The sequence below is a fragment of the Chelonoidis abingdonii genome, chromosome 26 (assembly GCF_003597395.2).
Source record: "Chelonoidis abingdonii isolate Lonesome George chromosome 26, CheloAbing_2.0, whole genome shotgun sequence".
Taxonomy (NCBI): domain Eukaryota; kingdom Metazoa; phylum Chordata; order Testudines; family Testudinidae; genus Chelonoidis; species Chelonoidis abingdonii.
In genome coordinates this window covers 15,301,546-15,322,953 of record NC_133794.1, presented here as the reverse complement: position 1 = coordinate 15,322,953, position 21,408 = coordinate 15,301,546, and the positions used below count along the sequence as shown (strand labels likewise).

The window sequence follows — 21,408 nt, the reverse complement described above, 5'->3', positions numbered from 1 at the left end:
CCCCACCAGCTCATCCAGCCACGCTCTGCTTGTCTAGTCATCCCCCTGGCTCCTCTACCCCCGCCACCTCCTCCAGCCATCCCTCAGCTCATCTAGCCCCCCCTCAGCCGTACCCTGCCCCCACCTGCCCTATGGGCACACCCACTAGAAAGGGGCTCTGTGGGTTGGGATTGAGAGACATTGACTGAGCTGTGTGAGGGAGGCCGGGGCTAGGGTAGCAGGGGGCTGCGGGTCAGGATTGAGGGGAATTGGCATGACTGTGTGTGTGGGGAGCCAGGGCTGGGACGGCAGAGTGGGGGGAGCTGCGGACTGGGACAAGTGAGCTGGGCAGGGGACGTTTGTGACCAGCTTCCCACCTCTCAGTGAGTGCCCAGAGAATTCCCCACCTGCCCCCTGCCGGTGGCCCTATCTGTGCTGGGCGTGTGAGGGGCAGCAGCCAGGCCCCTGTGAGGAGCATCTGTGCTGTGCCAAGCAGCCCCAGCCCCAGGGATCTGCCCCGGCCTGGGCCACTGGCTCGACCGAGCTGAGCATGGAGCCAGGTGGGGGGGCTTCTGCCCTCTGATTGGTCCAGCAAAGAGCCAGCAAACTCAGTCCATCCAAAATGAAACTAATCAAGGCTCCAGCCTCTCCAAAAGAGGGTGGTGTGGGGTGGGAGCACTGGCTATGGAGGGATGAGCTCCTAGCTCCTCCAGCCCAGCCTCTCCCGGCAGAGGGTGCTGTGGGGAGCGGGGTGGGAGCGCTGGCCATAGGGCCGGGTTGCTCCCACCATTGCTCCCCCTCACTGCCCCCTCTCCCCGCCCAGGTACCAAGCACAAAACCATCCTGGAGGCGCGCAGCGGGCTGGGGCCCATCAAGGCGTACCCACGGCTGGGCCCCACGGCCAGCGGGGAGCCAGGCAGCCAGGACCCCAATGCTCAGGAGCGCACCTTCCACTGTGAGATCTGCAACGTCAAGGTCAACTCAGAGATCCAGCTCAAACAGGTGAGGCACTGCTGGGGACCCCCATGTCCTCCCAGCCTCCCCACCCCACCATCACTCCTCCCCCTTAGCCCCTGCCCCCAGGGCATGTGGGGTGGGGGCAGGCCAGTCTCCCACGTCGGGAAGGAGGTGGCTCCTGGGTCTGATCCCAGCTGTGGGTGCTGGGAGACACTGAGTCTCAGCTCTGAACCCGTGCTGGAGTCAGGACTCCAGGGTTCCATGCCCAGCTCTTGGAGCGGAGCAGGATCTAGTGGTTGGAGCAGAGGGCTGGTGCCAGGACTCCTGGGTTCCCTGCCCAGCTCTGGGAGGGGAGCAGGGTCTAGACTCTAGCAGCTCAAGGCAGGGCTCTGACTCTCTCCTTCCCCCCCAGCACATTTCCAGCCGGAGACACCGGGACGGGGTAGCCGGGAAGCCCAACCCCCTGCTGAGCCGGCACAAGAAGCAGCGCAGCTCAGCCGAGCTGGGGGTGAGCTGAGAGGCCGGGGGGGCGTGACCTGAGAGGCGGGAGGGCGGGGGTGAGCTGCAGGGCCAGCGCCAGCTTTTCTGCCACCCCAAGCAGCAAAAAAGACGCACGGCGGCACTTCAGTGGCAGCACAAATGTGCCACTTCTTCAGCGGCAATTTGGTGGTGGGTCCTTCAGTCCCTCTCTTCTTCGGTGGTACTTCGGCGGCAGCTCAAAGAGGAAGAGAGGGAATGAGGGACCTGCCGCCGAATTCCTGTCGAAGACTCAGACGTGCCGCCCCGATACCGGACGGACGTGCCGCCCCTTCCAATTGGCCGCCCCAAGCACCAGTTTCCTTAGCTGGTGCCTGGAGCTGGCCCCAGTGAGCGGAGAGGCAGTGGGGTGGGTTGAGCTGAGAGGCGGGCAGGTGAGAGTGGGGGTGAGCTGAGAGGCAGGGAGATGGGGGTGGGTGGAAGCCAGGGGGATGACTAGACAAGCAGAGCGTGGCTGGATGAGCTGGTGGGGGCTAGACGAGCCAGGGGGTAGCTGGATGAGCTGAGCGGGAAGGCTAGATGAGCTGGGGGGGTCTGGACGCATGGGGGGGGCTAGACAAGCAAGGGGTGGCTAGAGGAGCGGAGGGAGGTGGATTAGCCAGGGGGCTGAACGAACTAGGGGGTAGCTGGATGAGGGTGAGCTGAGAGGCAGGGGGTGGGTGAAAACTACGAAGGGGAGCAGCTGAGAGGCAGGAGGCAAGGTGGCGGTGGGGGGAAGCAGGAGGGGGTGCTGAAGCAGGCAGGGAGTGGCGGGACAGTAAAGGGGAAGAGCTGAGAGGACAGGAGAAGTGCGGGGTGGGCGGGAAGCAGGGGGGGTGAGCTGAAGAGGCAGGGGTGGTGGGGAAGCAGGGGAGTGACTGCTGAAAGGCGGGAGCGGTGGGACCGTAAGGGAAGCAGGGGGTGTGAGCTGAGAGGCAGGGAGTGGGGGAAGGCAGGGAGTGAGCTGATATATCTTCTAGGTTTGGTAAGCGGGAAGTAGGGGGGTGCAGCTGAAGGCAGGAGGTGGTGGAAGCCAGGGGGATGTGAGCTGAAAGGCGGGGAGGTGGGGGTAAGGGAGAGCAGGGGGGTGAGCTGAGAGGCAGGGGGTGGGGGAAGTAAGGGGGAGAGCTGAGAGGCAGGGAGACGTGGGGTGGGGGGAAGCAGGGTGAACTAGAGGCAGGGGGTGGATCTTGCTCTCTTCCACCTTGCTGGGCCCCCAGCCGCAGCGAAGAATTGGGGCCTGGTCGCTGGGAGGCAGAAAAAAAAACTAGTTGTAGCTTCCTGAGGACGGCAGGGGCCCCAGGGGCAGGGAAGCACCCGCCGAGGGCCGCGAATGTCAGTTTGGAGGAGAGACGGGTTAGTCCGGAAGCCATGGCACGGTATTCTCTGCTCTATAGACTCAGTGGCTCTCAAACTTTTGTACTGGGTCTCTCTCTCTTTCACACAGCAAGCCTCGTGGAGTGCACCTCCCCTGGTCTAACATTAAAAACACTTTGGTTATACATTTTAACACCCATTACATAATTGCTGAGGCCAAGGCCGGGCGTTTGGGGTAAGAGGGTTGATGGCTCACGAACCCGCCTCCATCAGTAATAAACTTGACGACCCTTTGGAAGGGGTCCTGACTCCGCCAAGTATCTGAGACTCTCTCTCTCATAGACTGATAAGATGCGAGTGGGCAGCAGCATGGAAGGTGTCTGAAACCAAATGCGTATAAAACTAGAACATAGGAACGTTATAACTTGAAATGCAGAGAAGATTTTTCTAACCATCTAGAGGAGTTGAAGTTCTCTGGAACAGCCTTCCCAAGGGAGTAGTGGGGCAAAAGGACATATTCTGCTTTAAGACTAAGCTTGAATAAGTTATGAGGAAGGATGGGATGATGGGATAGCCTAATTTTGCAATTGATCTTTGATTATCAGCAGGTAAGTATGCCCAGTGGTCTGTGATGGGATGTTAGATGGGATGGGATCTGAGTTACAACAGAGAATTCTTTCCTGAGTGCTGGCTGGTGAGTCTTGCCCACATGCTCAGGGTTTAGCTGATCGCTATATTTGGGGTCGGGAAGGAATTTTCCTCCAGGGCAGATTGACGGAGGCCCTGGAGGTTTTTCGCCTTCTTCTGCAGCATGGGACATGGCTCACTTGCTGGAGGACTTTCTGCAGCTTGAGGTCTTCAAACCACAATTTGAAGACTTCAGTAACTCGGACATAGGTTAGGGGTTTGTTATAGAAGTGGATGGGTAGGGTTCTGTGGCCTGCTTTGTGCAGGAGGTCAGACTAGGTGATCATATTGGTCCTTTCTGACCTTAAAGTCTATGAGTCTCTGAGTCTATAACAATATGGCCCCCGGTGCCCTCTGCACACCCTGGCCTTTCCTGGTCTGCCCCCATGGTTGGGCACCCCCCCCCCCATGCTCTGTCTGTGGGTGCCCCCCAGCCCGGTGCTGTGTTTGTGGGTGCCCCTCCCCCTACGCCCGACACTCCCTGTGGCACCCCACCCCCACACACCCGGCTCTCTCTCTGGGTGCCCCCTGAGCCCACCTCTCTCTCTCTTGCAGAGCCCCCTGGCCTTCCCCAAGGACCTGCCCAAGTCGCTGGCGGCCGGACTCCTGCCCAGCCCCTTGGCCATGGCAGCAGCGATGGCAGCTGCAGCCTCCGCCCCCCTGACGCTGCGCCCAACGGCCCCACTCCTGCAGGGGCCTCCCCTGACGCACCCGCTGCTGCGTCCGGCCCCGGGGCCCATCAGAACTGCTCATGGGCCCATCCTTTTCTCGCCGTACTGACGCCCGCTGCTGTGCCCCTCGACGCCCACCTCTGCTGGACCCGCCCGGCGCCCACCCGAGCTCCTGGGTTCTGGGCGGGGGCTGGGCGGGGCTTGGGGCCTTTCGTTTCTGGCTTTTTAACTGGAATTCAGATCCTTTTTCCCCAGAAGAAAAGGGACAAGCCCATCCCCCGCCCGCCCCCGCCGCTCCACCTACCACCGCCCCTGCTGGGGCACTGGCAGCGGCGAGTACCGGGGAGACCTCCGCTGCTGCCCCATCCCCCGCCCGCCCCCCAGCTCCATCCCCCCAAACCCAGCCAACTCTGCACAAGTGCTGGGCCCCCCGGGGAAACGGCCGAGGGGACCCCCACAGCCCCCTTCATTGCTCTTTTCTCCCTGGTACCAAGCGTGGGGGGGATCTGAATCTTGGGAGGACGGGGGAGGGGAGAAGCCCACCCGTCAGACTCCATGGAGTGTCAGGTTGGGGGGGCAACCCCAGATCGGGGGGAGGGTCCCCCGGTACCTCAGGGAACTGATCGCAAGCAATCTCTTTTGTATCTCTCTCTCCATGGGGAGGCGCCCCAATCCCTCCCAGAGCTGGGGGGCTCCGTACAGCCCCCCAGCAGGATCCATGCGGGGGCAGGGAGCCCGCCAGCTACACAAGCCATGTCCACTTGCACTGAGAGGCACGAAGCTGGGAGCCCGGCCCACCAGGAGAACGGAGACCATTGCAATAACGTTGGGGCCTGGGCTGCCCCATGTACATAGCACCCCCCACCCTCCCCCATGCTTCCTCCTGCTGCCACCACGGCCCCTGGCTAGCAGCCTGCGGCCCACACTGTGCCCCCCGTGCCCGCCCCCTACCCTTCGGGCAGGAGCTTTGTGTCTAGAGGTAGCGCCCTCCCCCCTGTCCCTCGGGAGCCACTGGCTGGGCCTGGCCTGAGCCCCCTGCCGTGGGGCCAGGAGGCTGAGGGGAAGCCCCAAATTTGGGTGATTTTATCAGCTGTGCTGAGAATGAGACGGGGGTGTCCCAGCTGGCAGGAGGGGGGCTGGGGATGGCCGCCCTGTAGGGCAGGACTGGATGGGGGTCCACATGGCAGCCAGGGCACTTGCTCGGATGCTTCAGGGACGGAACCCTGGCCAGGCCCTGGGGGTCTGATCCAAGTGGGGCAGGGGAACCCAGCCTGGGCCGTGTGGGTGCCCAGCTGTTACCTCCCTGGGGCTGCAGCCCATGCTAGGCCCTGCCTCCCCCCCGCCCCGGCCTGAGGGGCTCAGCGCAGGCAATGGGCACAAGCTGAATCACCCTTTGCCTTGCCATGGGGCCCCTGCTACCCCAACAGGGAGTAGGGGTGGGGTTCCCTGTGCCAGGGAGCAGGTGGTGCCCCATTTCCAGCAAGGACCCCTCCCCCCATGTGTAGGGGGTCAGCTGGTCAAACGCTAGCTCAAATACATGGGATGGAGAGGCTGGGGTTAGGGTGTGCAGGGGATAGGGGGTGCCCCTTGGGGGCCAGGGGAAGGGATGGGGTGCAGGGGGGCCACGGGAGGAGATGGGGTCAGATCAAGTGGTCAGTAGCACATCGGGAAGGGATGTGTGGGGTGCCATCGGGGGGGTGGGGAGGGGATGGGAGGGAAGGGCTAGAGTGCCCAGGGGAGGGGTGGACGGGTGCCCAGGGGAGCTCCAAGTGCTGCTGGAAAGCCGCTGCCCCAGACACAGACTTGTGAAGGGCTGTTGTGATGCCGTTGCCATGGCGGCCGCCCCCCCCCCAGCATGTCCTCACCCCCTGTGGAGCCACCCGAAGCTGCTCAGTGAGCCAGCAGCCTGGCCCCAGGCCCCTCAGCCTTAGCCAGAGAGGCCAGGTCATTTCCTGGAGATTAACCAGCCCTCTTCCGATCCCCGCTAGGCCCCCCAGCCGATAAATCCCAGACACTTGCTAAATGCCCGGGGCTGGCAGTGCCAGGCTCGGGGGGGGCTAATACCCTACAGCCCCTCATCCTTACCTCAGCAACCCTGGGACCACTGACCCCCCTGGCCTGGCCCCCATGGCTGCCCCTTTGTATGGTGCCTGGTGCTCGATTGACTGGGCGTCCCCCAGCAAAGGGCTTGTGTGACAGGCCAGCACCTCACCCCCAACCCCCAGGTGTCAGTCACTGCCCCCAAAGCCCTGGCTGCCAGAGGAGCATTGCCCTCCACCCCCAGCAGTGTGGGGCCCGTGACACATGACACCTCAGCAGGCCCCTGGCCTGGCCGCTTGCCCAAATGCAGCCTCTGATTGTCTGGAGAGTTTCAGCTCCCGTGGCTCCCTTGACCCTGTGGGGCAGCAGGGGACGCTGATCTCAACTGTAGGGCCAGGGACGTCCGCTCCTGCCCCAGGCCTGGGGTGGGGGCTAGAACCAGCTTCCACCACCAAGGGGTTGGCTGGGAGCTGATCTAGCCCTTGGGCCACCCCCTGATGATCAGGGACAAGGGGTCCTGCCCCTCTAGCTCCTTAGCTGTGGGGCAGGCACTTGATGGGGCTGGATGCTGCCACCCCCCGCCCCTCCTTCAGCCACGGTTTGGGGTGGGGGAGATGCCTCAGAGCTCAGCGCCCTGGAACAATTGGGGCTCAGGGGCTGGGGTTAGGCTCCAGGCTAGACACTGGCTCCTGCCCTGGGCTCCTGAGCCCCCCATGCTGCCCATACCCCTGCTGGTTCAGAGCTCAGCATCAGACCCCCCGAGCTCGCGCCTGCAATTCCCAACTCCGCCAGCAAAACTGTGATAAAGCAAAAGCAATAGACAAGTGGGGGGGCTCCGCTGGGGGGGGTCTGGGTCACATGCTCCCTGCATTACCTCAGCCAAGCACTGTCCTACGCGGGGCGCTCGGGTGAGATCCTGCACGCCCCCCCACCGCCTCCCAGGCTTTGCCTCCACCCCAGACGTCTCTCCCTGTCCGTCCTGTGCTGGATTCTCGCCGTGACACTGATGTGTTTCCGCTCGAGCCCCCTGCACCCTGACAACAATAAAGTTCAAGGTTTGACTCCACAATACCCAGGTTCACTGTGTGCGTCTGTCGCTGCGCCAGCCTGGGCTCTATAGCACCCATCCCCCACTCAGCTCCCTGGCACTGCACAGGCTGCGTCCACCCAGGGCTAGAACCCAGGAGACCCCCAGCCCCAGTACAAGAGGTGAAAGAAAATCCCTGCTAGCTGGGGGCAGTGCATGGGTTATGACTCAGAGTAGAGCACATCTGATTTCAGCCAGCAGAGGGCAGTGGTGCCCACACGCATGGGCACTGCCCACCAGCTAGCTCATTGCCCAGCTAATGCCTGGCTGGCTGACATGCTTGTTGTGGAGTAGTGTCTGTGGGGAAGCATCATGCATGAGGCTGTCAAACCTTTGCAGATGGGGCTCAGTGTAGCCAGGTTCCCAGGTCCCTCCCCTTTCCCCCTCCGGATGGCACCCCAGGGCAGCAAAGGGCTCATGGCACTCAGAGTGGAGCAGGCTACCAGCACTGAAATGCAGCCACCTCTGGGCTGCAGCAAGGCAGCTGTTAGGTGGAGCACCAAAGCACTGGCTCAGCGACACTGCTCATGGGGATTCCCAGCCCAAGGAGCCAAGGGACGAAGCAGCCTTGAAATTTTTCAGTTGGGTCAATTCTGTGTTCCTGGCACTGGCAGTGCAGGCATGGGCCAAGTCCCCCCTCCCCCCTACTGTGTGACTGGCAGGTGGAAAGCCCCCCTCGCTGGGATCCCAACCCTGGTGTGGGCACTGGGCTGTCCCCTGAGCCCTGCTCAGGCACAGGGAGTTTATTTTCCCAGCAAAGGGAACAGGAACCACAAGACAAATCTGGCCCAGGCCCCACGGCCCCCAGCGAGAAGCCTGCACTGCACCGGGCAGAAGGGCTGGGCAGGGCCAGGACGCTGGGGTCTGATCTGGACCTTGAGCCTGGTTCAGCTCTTGCTGGCTCCGTGGGGCATTGCCCGATTCCCCAAGGCAGGAAGCAGAGGAGTCGGCCCGTAGCATCCCCACAAGCACAGCTGCAGTAGGTAAAGTGGGAGTGTTAATCTTGGTTAAGGGAGGAAACTGAGGCGTAGAGCAGGCCTGAGACTGGCCCAAGGGTAAGTGACAGAGCTGGGGCTAGTCCCCAGGAGTCCTGACTCCCAGCCTCCCCTGCTCTAACCACTAGCCCCCACTCCCCTCCCACCAGCAGGGTTGTAGGTGGCTGGTGCCCTGGTCTGAATGGTGCTTGCTGGCTGGCTCTGGGCTCTGCCTTGCGTACACGGATCCCTGCTTCCCTGCCCATGACGTGGCTGGTCCCTGCATCCATCGAGCATGTCTGGGAAGAAATGTGACTCCAGCCCTGGCAGGATCATCACCTGGCCCTAGAGGGTGCTGAGGCCACAGTGGGTTGTGCCTAGGGGCAGGGGTGCAGTTGGGCAGGTGCCTAGGGCATTTGGTCACAACCCCCTAGGGAGGCTGCAGAGAAACATCAGCCCTTGGCACCCTCCTAGCTCCACTGGCTGGTTGTGGGGCACACGGTGAGGCCCTGGAGATACAAGCCAGAGGCCCAGCAAGGGAGGAGCCGACAGAGACTGGGACCCTGAGTCTCAGGGAGAGCCTGGCAGTGTCCTGTTGGGGCTCCTCTGCACCCATAGGAATGGTGGGAGTGGTGGCCCTGGTGCCAGCCCTGGGCCCATGCCATGTCCCACCCTGATCATCCTCTGCTGCCCTCACCCATTTTTTCCTCAGTTTCCATGGGGGGGGGAGCGAGACTCACCCTAATGGGTGGGCATGACCCTGGCACTCCAGGGACGGATGACTCAGCAGCCCAGGATGGCAGCAGAGCCCTAGGGGGGTGGAGGCTGGGACTGAATCTGAAACCCTTCCCCACCCCCTAGGAGTCTAGCTGGCAGGTGAGGGAGACCACAAAGACAGGGTGGGGATCGATCCCACCAGGCTGTCTCCATAGTAACCAGATGCCCCACACTGGAGTGACCCCAACTCTGGGTCCCATAGCCTATGGCACATGGGAGAGTGACTGCTCAGCCCCCCCCCGCCCCCCCGCAGCTTCCACCCCTCCATAGCTCCCCTTCCACTTTCCCCTAACCCCTGGGGCCCCAGCCTCCCACCTCCCACATCCACAGGCCCCCAGCCCTCTCCACCTTCCCCATCCCTGGTCCCCCAGTCCCCCATCTCCCACATCCACAGGCCCTCCAGCCCTCTCCACCTTCCCCATCCCTGGTCCCCCAGTCCCCCATCTCCCACATCCACAGGCCTCCAGCAGCCCCCTCCACCTTCCCCATTCCTAGTCCCCCAGGCCCCCTGCCTCCCTCATCCATGGACCCCCCAGTCTCCTCCACCTTCCCTATCACTGGTCCTTCAGCCCAGGGCCAGTGCAAGGATGTTTCATGCCCTAGGTGAAACTTCCACCATGTGCCCTCCCCACTGCGGAAGGTTCCCCCCCCCGCCCCTGCCCTGAGGCGACCCCCCTGCAGCAGCTCACCACCCCCTCCGGCCTGAGGAGCCGTGCAGCATCTCCCCACCCCAGCAGGGCTGTCCAGAGGGGGAGGCAAGAGGGGCAATTTGCCCCGGGCCCCATAGGGGCCCCCGCGAGAGTTTTTCGGGGCCCCTGGAGCGGGTTCCTTCACTTGCTCTGGGAGCCCCAGAAAACTCTTGTGGGGTCCGAGCCCCCAGAGCTATTGGTGGTGCTGGGGTCTTTCCGCCCTGGGACAGGCCACCGAAGACCCCAGGCCCCCTGAATCCTCTGGGCGGCCCTGCACCCCAGCTCACCTCTGCTCCACCTCATCCCTGAGCACTGCAGCGCTCCCCACCCCGCCTAAATGCTGGCGGCCAGGGTGGCCAAAGATCCGGCCGCCGCGGTCACCACCGAAGAAAATGCTGCCCCCCAAATGCTAGTGCCACTTCGCCTAATAGCTTGCACCGGCCCTGCTCCAGCCCCCCCGACATCCCCCATCCACAGGCCCCCAGTCGCCTCCCCGCCTGCCACATCCTGAAATGGGTTACCTAGGGAGGTGGTGGAATCTCCTTCCTTACAGGTTTTTAAGGCCTGGCTTGACAAAGCCCTGGCTGGGATGACTTATTTGGGGATTGGTCCTGCTTTGAGCAGGGGGTTGGACTAGATACCACCTGAGGTCCCTTCCAACCCTGATAGTCTATGATTCTATGATTCATGGACCCCCAGTCCCCTCCACCTTCCCCATCCATGGGCCCCCAGCCTCGCCTAGCTCGTGGGTTCAAAGTTTCTCCACGCCCGAGGGGTGGGGCAGAGACAGGATTTGCTACAATGAGGAACTCTGAGATTCTTGAGCCAGGCCCTGCATTCATTCACCCTCCAGCAGGTGGCGCTGCTGCCCCATCCAAAAGCGACGTTGACGGCAGTGCCTGGGATGGCACCGATACCCCAAGCAGCAGGGGCAGTGTCACCCCAGTGCTCACACTAGGGAGGGAGGAGCCTGGAAGAGTGGTTAGAGCAGTGGGCGGAGCCCGGACTCCTGGGTTCTTCCCCAATGGTTAGGCAGGAAGTGGAGTTTACTGGGTTAGAGTATGGCGGGAGTGGGGGGAGGTGGGGGGGCTGGGAGCTCAGATTGCTGGGTTCTGCACTGATAGCCCCAGAGTGGGGACAGGACCCTGGGGAACCGCCCTCCCACACTGGCCAAGAACCAGGCACCAGTGCCCCCTCCCTGCGGCTCTCAGGGCTTGTGAGACTCCTCCCCCCACCCCAGGTCAGAACCAGAACTGTCCCCCCTCCCGCTACCACAGTGTTACAGACAATACCCCCAGCCCCCACCTCTCAGCCCCCTTCCCCCCTCCTCAGTACACACAGATGCCCCCTGTCCCTCCCCACCTTCATAGCCAGGCCCAGCCGCTGCCTCCGCCCCCGCCCCCAACCCCAACTCCAGTGTCTGAGCCCATATCCCCCCAGCCCCTGTCCCCTGTGATCAGAGGCCCACAGCTCCAGCCAGCTGTGTGGGTCTCTCAGGGCATATAGAGCCCACAGGTCCTTCCCTGTGTCTTCAAGTCACAGTGGGGCCATGCACCAGCCCATCTCCCCACATTCCCCGCTCCCCCCAATGGCTGGATCATGGTCTGTCAGCCAGCCTGCCCCGGCTCATTTGCTTTGTAAATGGTGTGTACTGGCACCTGGTGGAGATGATGGATCTATAGACCCCAACAATCACTCATTTCAGCTGCATGCCCAGGCAGCCTACCCAACCTGGGACCGGCTGAGCACTTGGCTCCAATGCCAGGGCCAGTATTCACACAGATGAATTACATCCCACTGTCTAGGGTGGGGAATAAGGGCTAGTGGTTTGAACAGGGGAGCTAGGAACCAGACACATGGGTTCTGGGAAGTGAGTGGGTCAGTGTTTTCCCCAGGAATTGAAATTGGGGAGTGGGGGGTTGAATTTGCAGGAGTGGGGTCAGGGCCGAGGAGAGATGAGACCCGTGAGGGTGAAGATGGGCTGTATAGCACCACAATAAAAACTGAAAAATGTTTCACGACTATTTTATTAGATTTAACTAGTTTTAAAATCCTCACACAGATTAAAGTTGGCTACTCAAGCCTTCTATGAAGCACAACGTCTACATCCTTCTTGGTTTCTTGTTATAATTTTGCACAACTCTGTTAATGAACTTCTCGAATGCAATGCATTCATCTTTGGTGGCTTCTCATGGGTCCAGTACTTCCATTCCTTCAACTGATATGCTCATTTGTTCATTCACATGATCAGGCAGAAGGTGACTTATTTCAGAACACAAAATTCTGGTCAGTGATGAAAAAGAACACTCAGCTGTAGCTATTGTGACTGGGAGTAGCAAGAGATGAATTCCTACTTCTCTCATCCCAGGAAACATAACGCAGAGATTGGGTCGAGCCACTAGTGATGATAAAAAAGAAGTTTATGTCAAATCTTCATTCATTCTTCGTATGATATTCCACTCTGTGTTCAAATTCTCTATTCTGTCCTGAGCATATGGCAGCCCCATTGCTGGTAGTTCCTCACTCCACTCAACTGTCTGTGTTTTATAGGACTGGGATCTGTCAAAGCTACGTAGCGGTTGAGTAGAATCTAGAAGTCACTGTTGTAGATTTTTAAGAATCAAGTCTGTGCACTTTTTCAGTTCTCTTAACAAACACTTCTTGTCCTCTTCACTTAAGGATTCAATATAAATGCCTTCATCAGTTAACTTCTGGACTGAAGTCTTTGCTTCTTCCAGTATTTTTTCAATGGATAGCTCTCTGATCGATTCAAAAGTAGCTTCTATTGCTGGACAAAGATCTGCTACTGTTGTAGCAGATGCCCGGATGGAATTATTTAATGACCCAAGTGGTTTCAGCAGTAGACTTATGAGAGAGAGAATGGCAATAGTCTTCTCTGAACGTAGTCGCAAAAGTAATCCACCAGCTTCACTACTTAGATCCATCCCATCTTGGTAGATACTTTCCAAAGCCAGGAATAATGCCTGGAGTAATTTTAAGACAAGAGCCAAGGATCGCTCATGAGAATGCCAGAGGGTTTTCCCAGGCTGGGCTAATTTGAACTTCAGTCCCAGTGTATCTTCTCTATTTTCCAAGATATTCAGTCTTTTTGGATTCTTGCTGAAAAAAGAATATAATGAAGACATTAAATTTATAGCTTTTTAAATGTCTTTTGGAGAGTCTGCAGCTCATACTAGCGCTAGTTGGAGTAGATGGCCTCTGCAATATGTATAGGAGAGATTAGGGTTATACTTTTCTCTGAGCAAAGCTTGTACTCCATCATGTCTTCCAGAGAAGTTTGCAGCTCCATCAAAAGCGCAAGCAGCTGTCTGTTTGGGGTCCAATCGACAAGCATTTAACTCTTCTAAGATGTGGGTCACAGATGCAGCTGATGTGTCTTCTATGACTTGAGCATCTAGAAATGCATCTACTGGCCTACCACTGACATCAAGATAACGTACACAATGATGATACTTGGCACTCATTTGCATCGGTGCATTCATCAGCCATGTATGCAAATTTTTTGAATGTGGTGAGGGAGTTCCTCACTTTTTCCACTGTTGAATCTTTCACCATAGCACCACATGCTTCTAGCCAATCAGTTGAGTTTCTTGCAGAAAGATAGTGAGCATTTGCTGGTCTTGTTCGGAACCAGTGTTCAACTTCAAGATGAACAAGAGACAATGCACTTAACACTGGCCTCTAGTTTGTAGTGTGTGGTATCTCTCACTTAAATAGAAAATAGGATGCCACAGCCATGTTTCTTCATATGAACTGTGTTGTGTCTCCAGCATTCTAAACAGTCTCATTGACACTCCCCACTGTTGTCCTTGGTCAGTGGCAACTCAGAGTTCAGAGGTGCTTTCACATGAGTTCAGCTCCCAAGTATGGGGTCAAGAAGGCACCTTGCTCATTCCTCCAGCTGCTTACTGTTCACTCTGGCCACTGTTATTTGTTGTGTCACCGTTCACTCCATCGCTCTGTTGCCAATGGCCCGGCGCTGTCACCTTCTGCTGCCACCTGCCACTGTGACCTCTGTGGGTTGGTCTCTTGAGGTTCCACCGGCTCTCAGTGATTTCAGCTGAGCTCTCAGTGGGGGAACCTCGCTGCTCGTGCAGACTGGGCCGTCTCTTTCACAGAAACACTGTCCCACAGCAGGTTTAAGCACTTAGACCTGATTATCAGTGATTTCAGCTGTAGTGGTCACTTAACAAAACAAAAGACTATCTATGGCAGAGGTGGGCAAACTTTTTGGCCCAAGGGCCACATATGGGTATGGAAATTGTATGGTGGGCCGTGAATGCTCACAAAATTGGGGGTTGAGGTGCTGGCCCTTTACTCATACAATAAGAACAACAACATTTCATTCCCACTTCCCCCCCCACACATTCAAGTGATTTGTAACCCAACCCCCGCCAAAATCTATCACTTGGGCAGCACAGCTCTGTTTGCTGGATACCTAGGTAGATTAGGTGTGAATGTAAATACAATCTGGTCCTGAAGCCTTTCCCCCCAGCCCCCAGCTCATCATTAGCTGTCAGGGAGAGCTCATTTAGACTTTGCTTACAAATCATCATTTGAAATTATTAGGTTGGCCAACATCACCGAAATGAATGCACTGACATTGTCATAAAAAACAGCAGCTGTATAAGGAAGCTAGTCTCTGTTCATACTTTTCAAATCCATTATATTTTTTTCAGATACATGTATTTTATCATACACCCTATCTGCTTTTAAAGTGTTTATTAATGTTTCGATTTCAATTCAAATTTCCAAACAGTCACTACATTGGCAACACTGCATGTAACTAGTTCACAGAACTGGTGGGGGGACGGTGGATAGGGAAATCCCTGGAACCCACAGACCCGACATCAGTATCCCCTCAGCCCCTGCCCCCTATGGTCAGAGCCCCACAGCTCCAGCCAGCTGTGTGGGTCTCTCAGGGCATATGGAGCCCAAAGGTCCTTCCCTGTGTCTCCAAGCTACAGTGGGGCCATGTGCCAGCCCCTCTCCTCCCCATTCCCCCGTGGCTGGGTCAGGGCCTGTCAGCCAGCCTGAACCTGCTCATTTGTTTTGTAAATGATGTGTGCTATAGGCCCCACCAATCTCTCAGTTCAGTTGCATGCCCGGGCAGCCTGCCCACCCTGGGACCGGCTGAGTGCTGGGCTCCCATGCCAGGGCCAGCATTCATACAGATGAATTACACCCCACTGGCTTGCGGGGGAGTAGGGGCTGAGCAAGGGAGCTATGAACCAGGACACCTGGGTTCTGTTCTGGGAAGTGAGTGGGTCTAATGGTTAGAGAAGTGGGGGCCTGGAAGCCAGGATTCCTGGGTTCTGGTCTCAGCTGTACGGCCGTCCCCTCTCTGTGCTTCAGTTTCCCGATTGGTACAATGGAGCTAATGATGCTTATCACCCACCTCCCAGGCCTGGTTCTATTCTAGCCTCCCTGGCTCTGGTGTCAGTCTGGAATACCCCCATGGAGCCCTGGCCCCTTTGAGGCAGACTCAGGTCCTGCCTCTGCAACCCCCTACCCCTTCCACCAGGAGAGCTATTAATCCTTTGTGGGTTCGATTTGTGTCAATGCAAAGGAACAAAAAGCCACAAGCGGTTCACTAGCAGTTTGTGGCCATTTAGAAAAGCTGGACAAGCACAAGTCCATGGGGCCGGATGCACTGCATCCGAGGTGCTAAAGGAGTTGGCGGATGTGATTGCAGAGCCATTGGCCATTGTCTTTGAAAACTCATGGCGATCGGGGGAGGTCCTAGATGACTGGAAAAAGGCTACTGTACTGCCCATCTTTAAAACAGGGAAGAAGGAGGATCCAGGGAACTACAGGCCAGTCAGTCTCACCTCAGTCCCTGGAAAAATCATGGAGCAGGTTCTCAAGGAATCAATTCTGAAGCACTTAGAGGAGAGGAAAGTGATCAGGAACAGTCAGCATGGATTCACCAAGGGTGATTCATGGACGGCCACCCAGTCCCTCCACCTCCCCATGCCATGGGGCCCGGCCAGCCCAGCCTAGCTCGTGGGTTCAAAGTTTCTCGCACGCCCGAGGGGTGGGGCAGAGACAGGATTTGCTACAATAGAGAACTCTGAGATTCTTAGCGCAGCCCTGAAGGGCATATCATTCACCCTCCAGGCAGGTGGCGCTGCTTGCCCATCCAACAGCGACGTTTGACGGCAGTGCCTGGATGGCAGTCCCGATACCCCAAGCAGCGGGGCAGTGTCACCCAGTGCTCACACTAGGGAGGGAGGAGCCTGGAAGAGTGTTAAAGGGCAGTGGCGGCGATCCGCGACTCCTAGGTTCTTCCCCAATGGTTAAGGTCAGGAAGTGGAGTTTACTGGGTTAAGTATGGCGAGTTTTTTGTTGTGGAACGGTGGGGGGCTGGGAGCTCAGATTGGCGTTCTGCACTGATAACCCCGAGTGGGGACAGGACCTCTGGTGGAAACCGCTGCCTCCCACACTGGCATGAACGCAGCACCAAGTGCCCCTCCCTGGCGGCTCTCAGCGGCTTGTGAACTCCTCCCCCCACCCCACCAGTCAGAAACAGAACTGTCGCCCCCCGCCTACACAGTGTGACAGACAATACCCCCAGCCCCCCCTCAGGCCCCCTTCCCCCCTCCTCAGTAACAGCACAGATACCATCCCTGTCTCCTCCCCACCTTCATTAAGCCATGGCCCCAAGGGCTTCCCCCTCCCGTCCTCCCCCAGGTCGCTGGGATGGGCCCAGGGACTAGTCCCCACCCTCGCCAATGCATGGGAGAACCTGGGTGGTGGCCCTCATGGTGCCCATCCCACCCAGGTTGGAGTGGGGGGCAGCCTCCCAGCCCAGCCTCTGAAGGGGCCTGGACAGCGTCCACACCTGGACTCCGGCAATGGGCCATGAGTGGCCACCTAGAGTGACACTGGGCTGCCCTGGGGTCTGCGCACAACAGCCACAGTGCTGGGTATGCTCTGCTGATCGCACTGGGGGCCACAACCGCTACAGCCAGGCCAGGCCTCTCGGGGCAGTGGTGATAGTTGCCAGGGTGCTCTCCTGTCTATTCCGGGAGCTGGGCTGAGGCCCTCACCACTCAAATCACACCAAATGGGGCATCAGGTGGGAGCTGCTGTTGTTGACTCCTATGTGTACCTGTGGGGAGAGACCGGCCTGCCCTGCAACCGCCCACCGCCCCAACCCCAACCCAGTGTCTGAGCCCATATCCCCCCAGCCCCTGTCCCCTGTGATCAGAGGTCCCACAGCTCCGCCCAGCCTTGGGTCTCCTCAGCGGCAATATAGAAGCCGCACAGTCCTTCCCTGTGCTCAAGTCACAGTGGGGCCATGCACCCACCACCGTCTCCCCACATTCCCTGCTCACCCCCAATGGCGGATCATGGTCGCTCAGCCCAGCCGCCCTCGCCATTTGCTTTGTAATGGTGTGATACTGGCAACCTGTGGAGATATGGATCTATAGACCCCAATCATCACTCATGATTCAGCTGCATGCCCAGGCAGCCTAACCCCCTGGGACCGGCTGAGCACTTGGCTCGCAAATCAGGGCCAGTTCACAGATGAATTACATCCAACTGTCAGGGTGAATAAGGGCTAGGGTTTGAACATGTAGGGGAGCTAGGAACCAGACACATGGTTCTGGGAAGTGATGGCAGTGTTTTCTCCCAAGGAATTGAAATGGGGATGGGAGGGTTGAATTTGCAGGAGTGGGGTCGGAGGGCCGAGAGAGAGAGACCGTGAGGGTGAAGATGGGCTGTATAGGCACCATACAATAAACTAGAAAAATGTTCACGACTATTTAGTAGATTAACCAGTTTTAAAATCATCACACAGATTAAAGTTGGCTACTCAAGCCTTCTATGAATCCCAGGCACCACACGTCTACAATCCTCTGGTCTTGTTATAGTATGTTTGCAACACTCTAGTTAATCCGAACTTCTCCGAATGCATGCATTCATCTTTGGTGGGCTCTCAATGGGTCAGTACTTCCATTCCTTCAACTGATATGGCCCATTGGTTCATGTCACAGATCAGACGCAGAAAGGTGACTTATTTCAGACACAAATCTAGGTCAGTGATGAAAAGAACACTCAGATCTGTAGCTATCTGTGACTGGAGTCAACAGAGATTGAATTTCCTACTTCTCTCATCCCAGAAACATAACGCAGAGATTGGTCGAAGCCACAGTGATGATAAAAAAAGAAGTTTAGTGTCAAATCTTCATCTCATTCTTCGTAGGTATTCCACTCTGTGTTCAAATTTCTCTATTTCCTAAGTCCTGACATAATGGCCCCGCATGCTGGTAGTTCCTTCACTCCATCAACTGTCTTTTTTATTAGGCGGGATCTGCTCAACTACTACGGTTGAGTAGAATCTAGAAGTCACTGTTGTAGATTTTAAAATCAATCCTGTGCACTTTTTTCAGTTCTCTTAAACAAACACTTCTTGTCCTCACATTTTTTTACAGCTAAGGTTGTTTAAATCAATAGAAATGCCTCATCAGTTAACTCTGACTGCAGTCTTTGCTTCTTCCAGTATGTTCAATGGATACGCTCTCTGACGAATTCAAAAGTAGGCTCGATTAGGCGGGACAACAGATTGCTAACTATGTTCAGCAGAGCCCGGATAAATTATTTAATGACCCAAATGTTTCAGTGCGGTAGAATTATGAAGAGAGAAATGGCAATAGTCTTCTCTGAACGTAAGTCGCAAAGTAATCCACCAGCTACTACTAGACCATCCCATCTTGGTAGCAATACTTTCCAAAGCCAGGAATAAGATGCCTGGAGTAAATTTTAAGACAAAGGGGCCAAGATCCTCATGGAAGGCCAGAGGGTTTTCCCAGCTGGGCTAATTTGAACATTCAGTCCCAGTGTATGCTTACTAATTTTCCAAGATATTCAGTCTTTTGGATTCTTGCTGAAAAAAGAAATAATGAAGACGTATTAAATTTATAGGGCTTTTTAAATGTCTTTTGAAGAGTCTGGGCAGCTCATACTAGCGCTAGTTGGAGTAGATGGCCTCTGGCAATATGATAGGAAGATTAAGGGTTATACTTTTCTCTGAGGCAAGCTTGTACTACCATCATACGTCTTAGCCGCAGAGAAAGTTGACAGCTCCATCAAAAGGCGCAAGCAGCTGTCTGGTTGGGGTCCAATCGACAAGACATTAACTCTTCAAGATTTGGGTCACTAGATGCAGGCTGATGTGTCTTCTATGACTTAGATTTCTAGAACATGCACTACTGCCTACCCCACTGACATCAAGATAACGTACACAAATGATGATACCTTGCACTCAATTTGCATTCGGGGCATTCATTCAGCCATGTATGCAGAATTTTTTGAATGTGGTGAGGGAGTTCCTACACTTTTTCCACTGTGAACTCTTTCAACCATAGCAGGCCACATGCTTCTAGCCAATCAGTTGAGTTTCTTGCAGAAAGATAGTGAGCATTTGCTGTCCTTGTTCGGAACGCAGTGTTCAACTTCAAGATGAACAAGAGACAAATGCACTTAACACTGGCCTGCTAGTTTGTATGTATTGGTATGCTCTCTACTTAAATAGAAATAGGATGCACAGCCATGTTTCTTCTATTATGAACTGTGTTGTGTCTCCAGCATTCTAAACAAGTCCATCTGACACTCCCCACTGTTTCCTTGGTCAGTGGCAACGCCCCCCCGCCACCCCCCCCCTCCCCCCCCCCCTCAGATTCAGAGGTGCTTATCACATGAGTTCAAGCTCCCAGTATGGGCAAGAAGGGCAGCCTGCTCATCCTCCAGGCTGGCTTACTGTTCACTCTGGCCACTGTTATTTGTTGTGTCACCGTTCACTCATCCTGTTGGGGCCAAAAATGCCCGGCCTGTCACCTTCTGGGCTGCCACCTTGGCCACTGTGACCGGCTGTGGGTTGGTCTCATTGAGTTCCACCGGCTCCAGTGATTCAGCTGAGCTCGCAGTGGGACGGAACCTCGCTGGCTCGTGCAGACTGGGCCGTCTCCTTCACAGAAACACTGTCCCACAGCAGGTTAAAGCCACTTAGAGCCTGATTATCAGTGATTTCAGCTGTAGTGGTCACTAACAGAAACAAAGACTATCTATGGCAGGGTGGGCAAACTTTTTGCGGCTCGCAGGGCCACATATGGGTATGAAATTGTAATGGTGGGCCGTGAAGTGCTCACAAAAATTGGGGGTGAGTGCTGGAGGGGTGATGGGGGGGGGGGGGCTCTGGCTGAGGGGATGGGCCTGGGGGATGGGGCAGTAAATTAGGAAGTTAGAGGTGCAGGAGGGGCTCACGGGCTGGGGAGGGGGTTGGGGTGGCAGGCTGGGAGTGAGGCTCTGGTTGCAGAAGGGTGGGATGGCAAGGTTTGGAGGGCGGGAGGAGGGTGGGGCACCAAGGAGGGGTCCAGGGGTGCAATTGGCTCTGGGTGCACTTATCCTTCAAGCGCTCCCAGAAGCTATGCGGCATGGTCCCGTCATCTGGCTCTATGCAGAGGCGCAGCCAGGTGGTCTGCGCCATTGCCCTCGCAGGCACCACCACTGCAACGCTCCCATTGGCCGCCTATTTGCTGGCACATGGAAGCTGTGGAAGCAGTGCTTGGCAGCGCTGCAGATCCCCGCTGGCTGTCCTACTCGAGGAGCCGAAGGGGGATGTGGGCCGCTGCTTCCGGGACTGTGCGGAGCAAGCCGCGCCAACCCCACTCGCCCGGCAGGAGCTTGAGAACCAATTAAAACATCTGAGGCCCACGATGTGGCTCCCATAGTTTGCCCACGCCCCTGACCTATGGATCCTATCATCAGCTCTGTCTTAAACAGTGGAGAAGCCAGGTCAAATAGTACTTTGGACTCAGGCCAGACATTTCAAGCACAAACACCTGTCCCCACCCTCTCTCCTGATGCCGCTAGAAATCAGGCACGAGCCAATACAGTTCGCACTGGCCCTATATTCGTACTATAAACATAACAACATTGTACCGACAGCCCCACCAGAATCTGTCACTTGGGCAACACAGCTCTGTGTGCTGGATATACCTAGGTAGATTAGGTGTGACTATACAATACATCTGGTCCTGAAAGCCTTTCCCCCAGCGGCATCACTATCTGTCAGGGACAGCTCGTTAAGAATGGGTTACCTAGGGAGGTGGTAGAATCCCTTTCCTTAGAGGTTTTTAAGGTCAGGCTTGACAAAGCCCTGGCTGGGATGATTTAGTTGGGAATTGGTCCTGCCTTGAGCAGGAGGTGGAATAGATACCTCCTGAGGTCCCTTCCAACCTTGATATTCTGTGATTCTATGACCCTGGGGAGCTGCAGGTGTTTGGTGCGCTCCTGGCCCACCTTCCCCAGCACAGGCTCCTGCTGAAGTGCCGTGGGAGGCAGAGGCAGAGCCAGGGACGTATCTGTGGATATTTATTTGTTTTTTTAAAGTTAATTCAATATTTCAGGGAAAATTGTCAGTGCGGCCCCAGCAAGAGTTCGGGGGTCGCACTCTGCGGCTACCCCTGCACTAGTCAGTGCTGCCAGGCCAGGGTGTTTTTCCCACGTGGCTCTCCTTTCCTGCCTGCATTGAACACTAGCAATGACATCCCTGCTCGGGCAGGGGCTCTGGGGCAGGACCTGTGATGAAGGCCCGTGGCAAGCCCTACCTTTTGGTGACTTTATCACAGAGATCTTTTGTCCCACTGTGCAGTGGACATTTGAGTTAAATCACAGCTGACCACACG

General features: G+C 56.7%; 1 protein-coding gene across 1 annotated transcript in view; it reads left to right on the top strand.

The window, feature by feature from the left end:
* Positions 1–4,406, top strand: part of ZNF385A (zinc finger protein 385A) — a 26,284-nt gene extending 21,878 nt beyond the window's left edge. The window contains exons 4-6 of the mRNA XM_032786688.2: positions 803–981; positions 1,349–1,444; positions 4,012–4,406. Coding sequence (XP_032642579.1) covers positions 803–981; positions 1,349–1,444; positions 4,012–4,236 — 500 coding nt within the window. The 3' untranslated portion in view covers positions 4,237–4,406. The remainder of the gene's footprint in view (positions 1–802; positions 982–1,348; positions 1,445–4,011) is intronic.
* Positions 4,407–21,408: the final 17,002 nt, after the last annotated feature.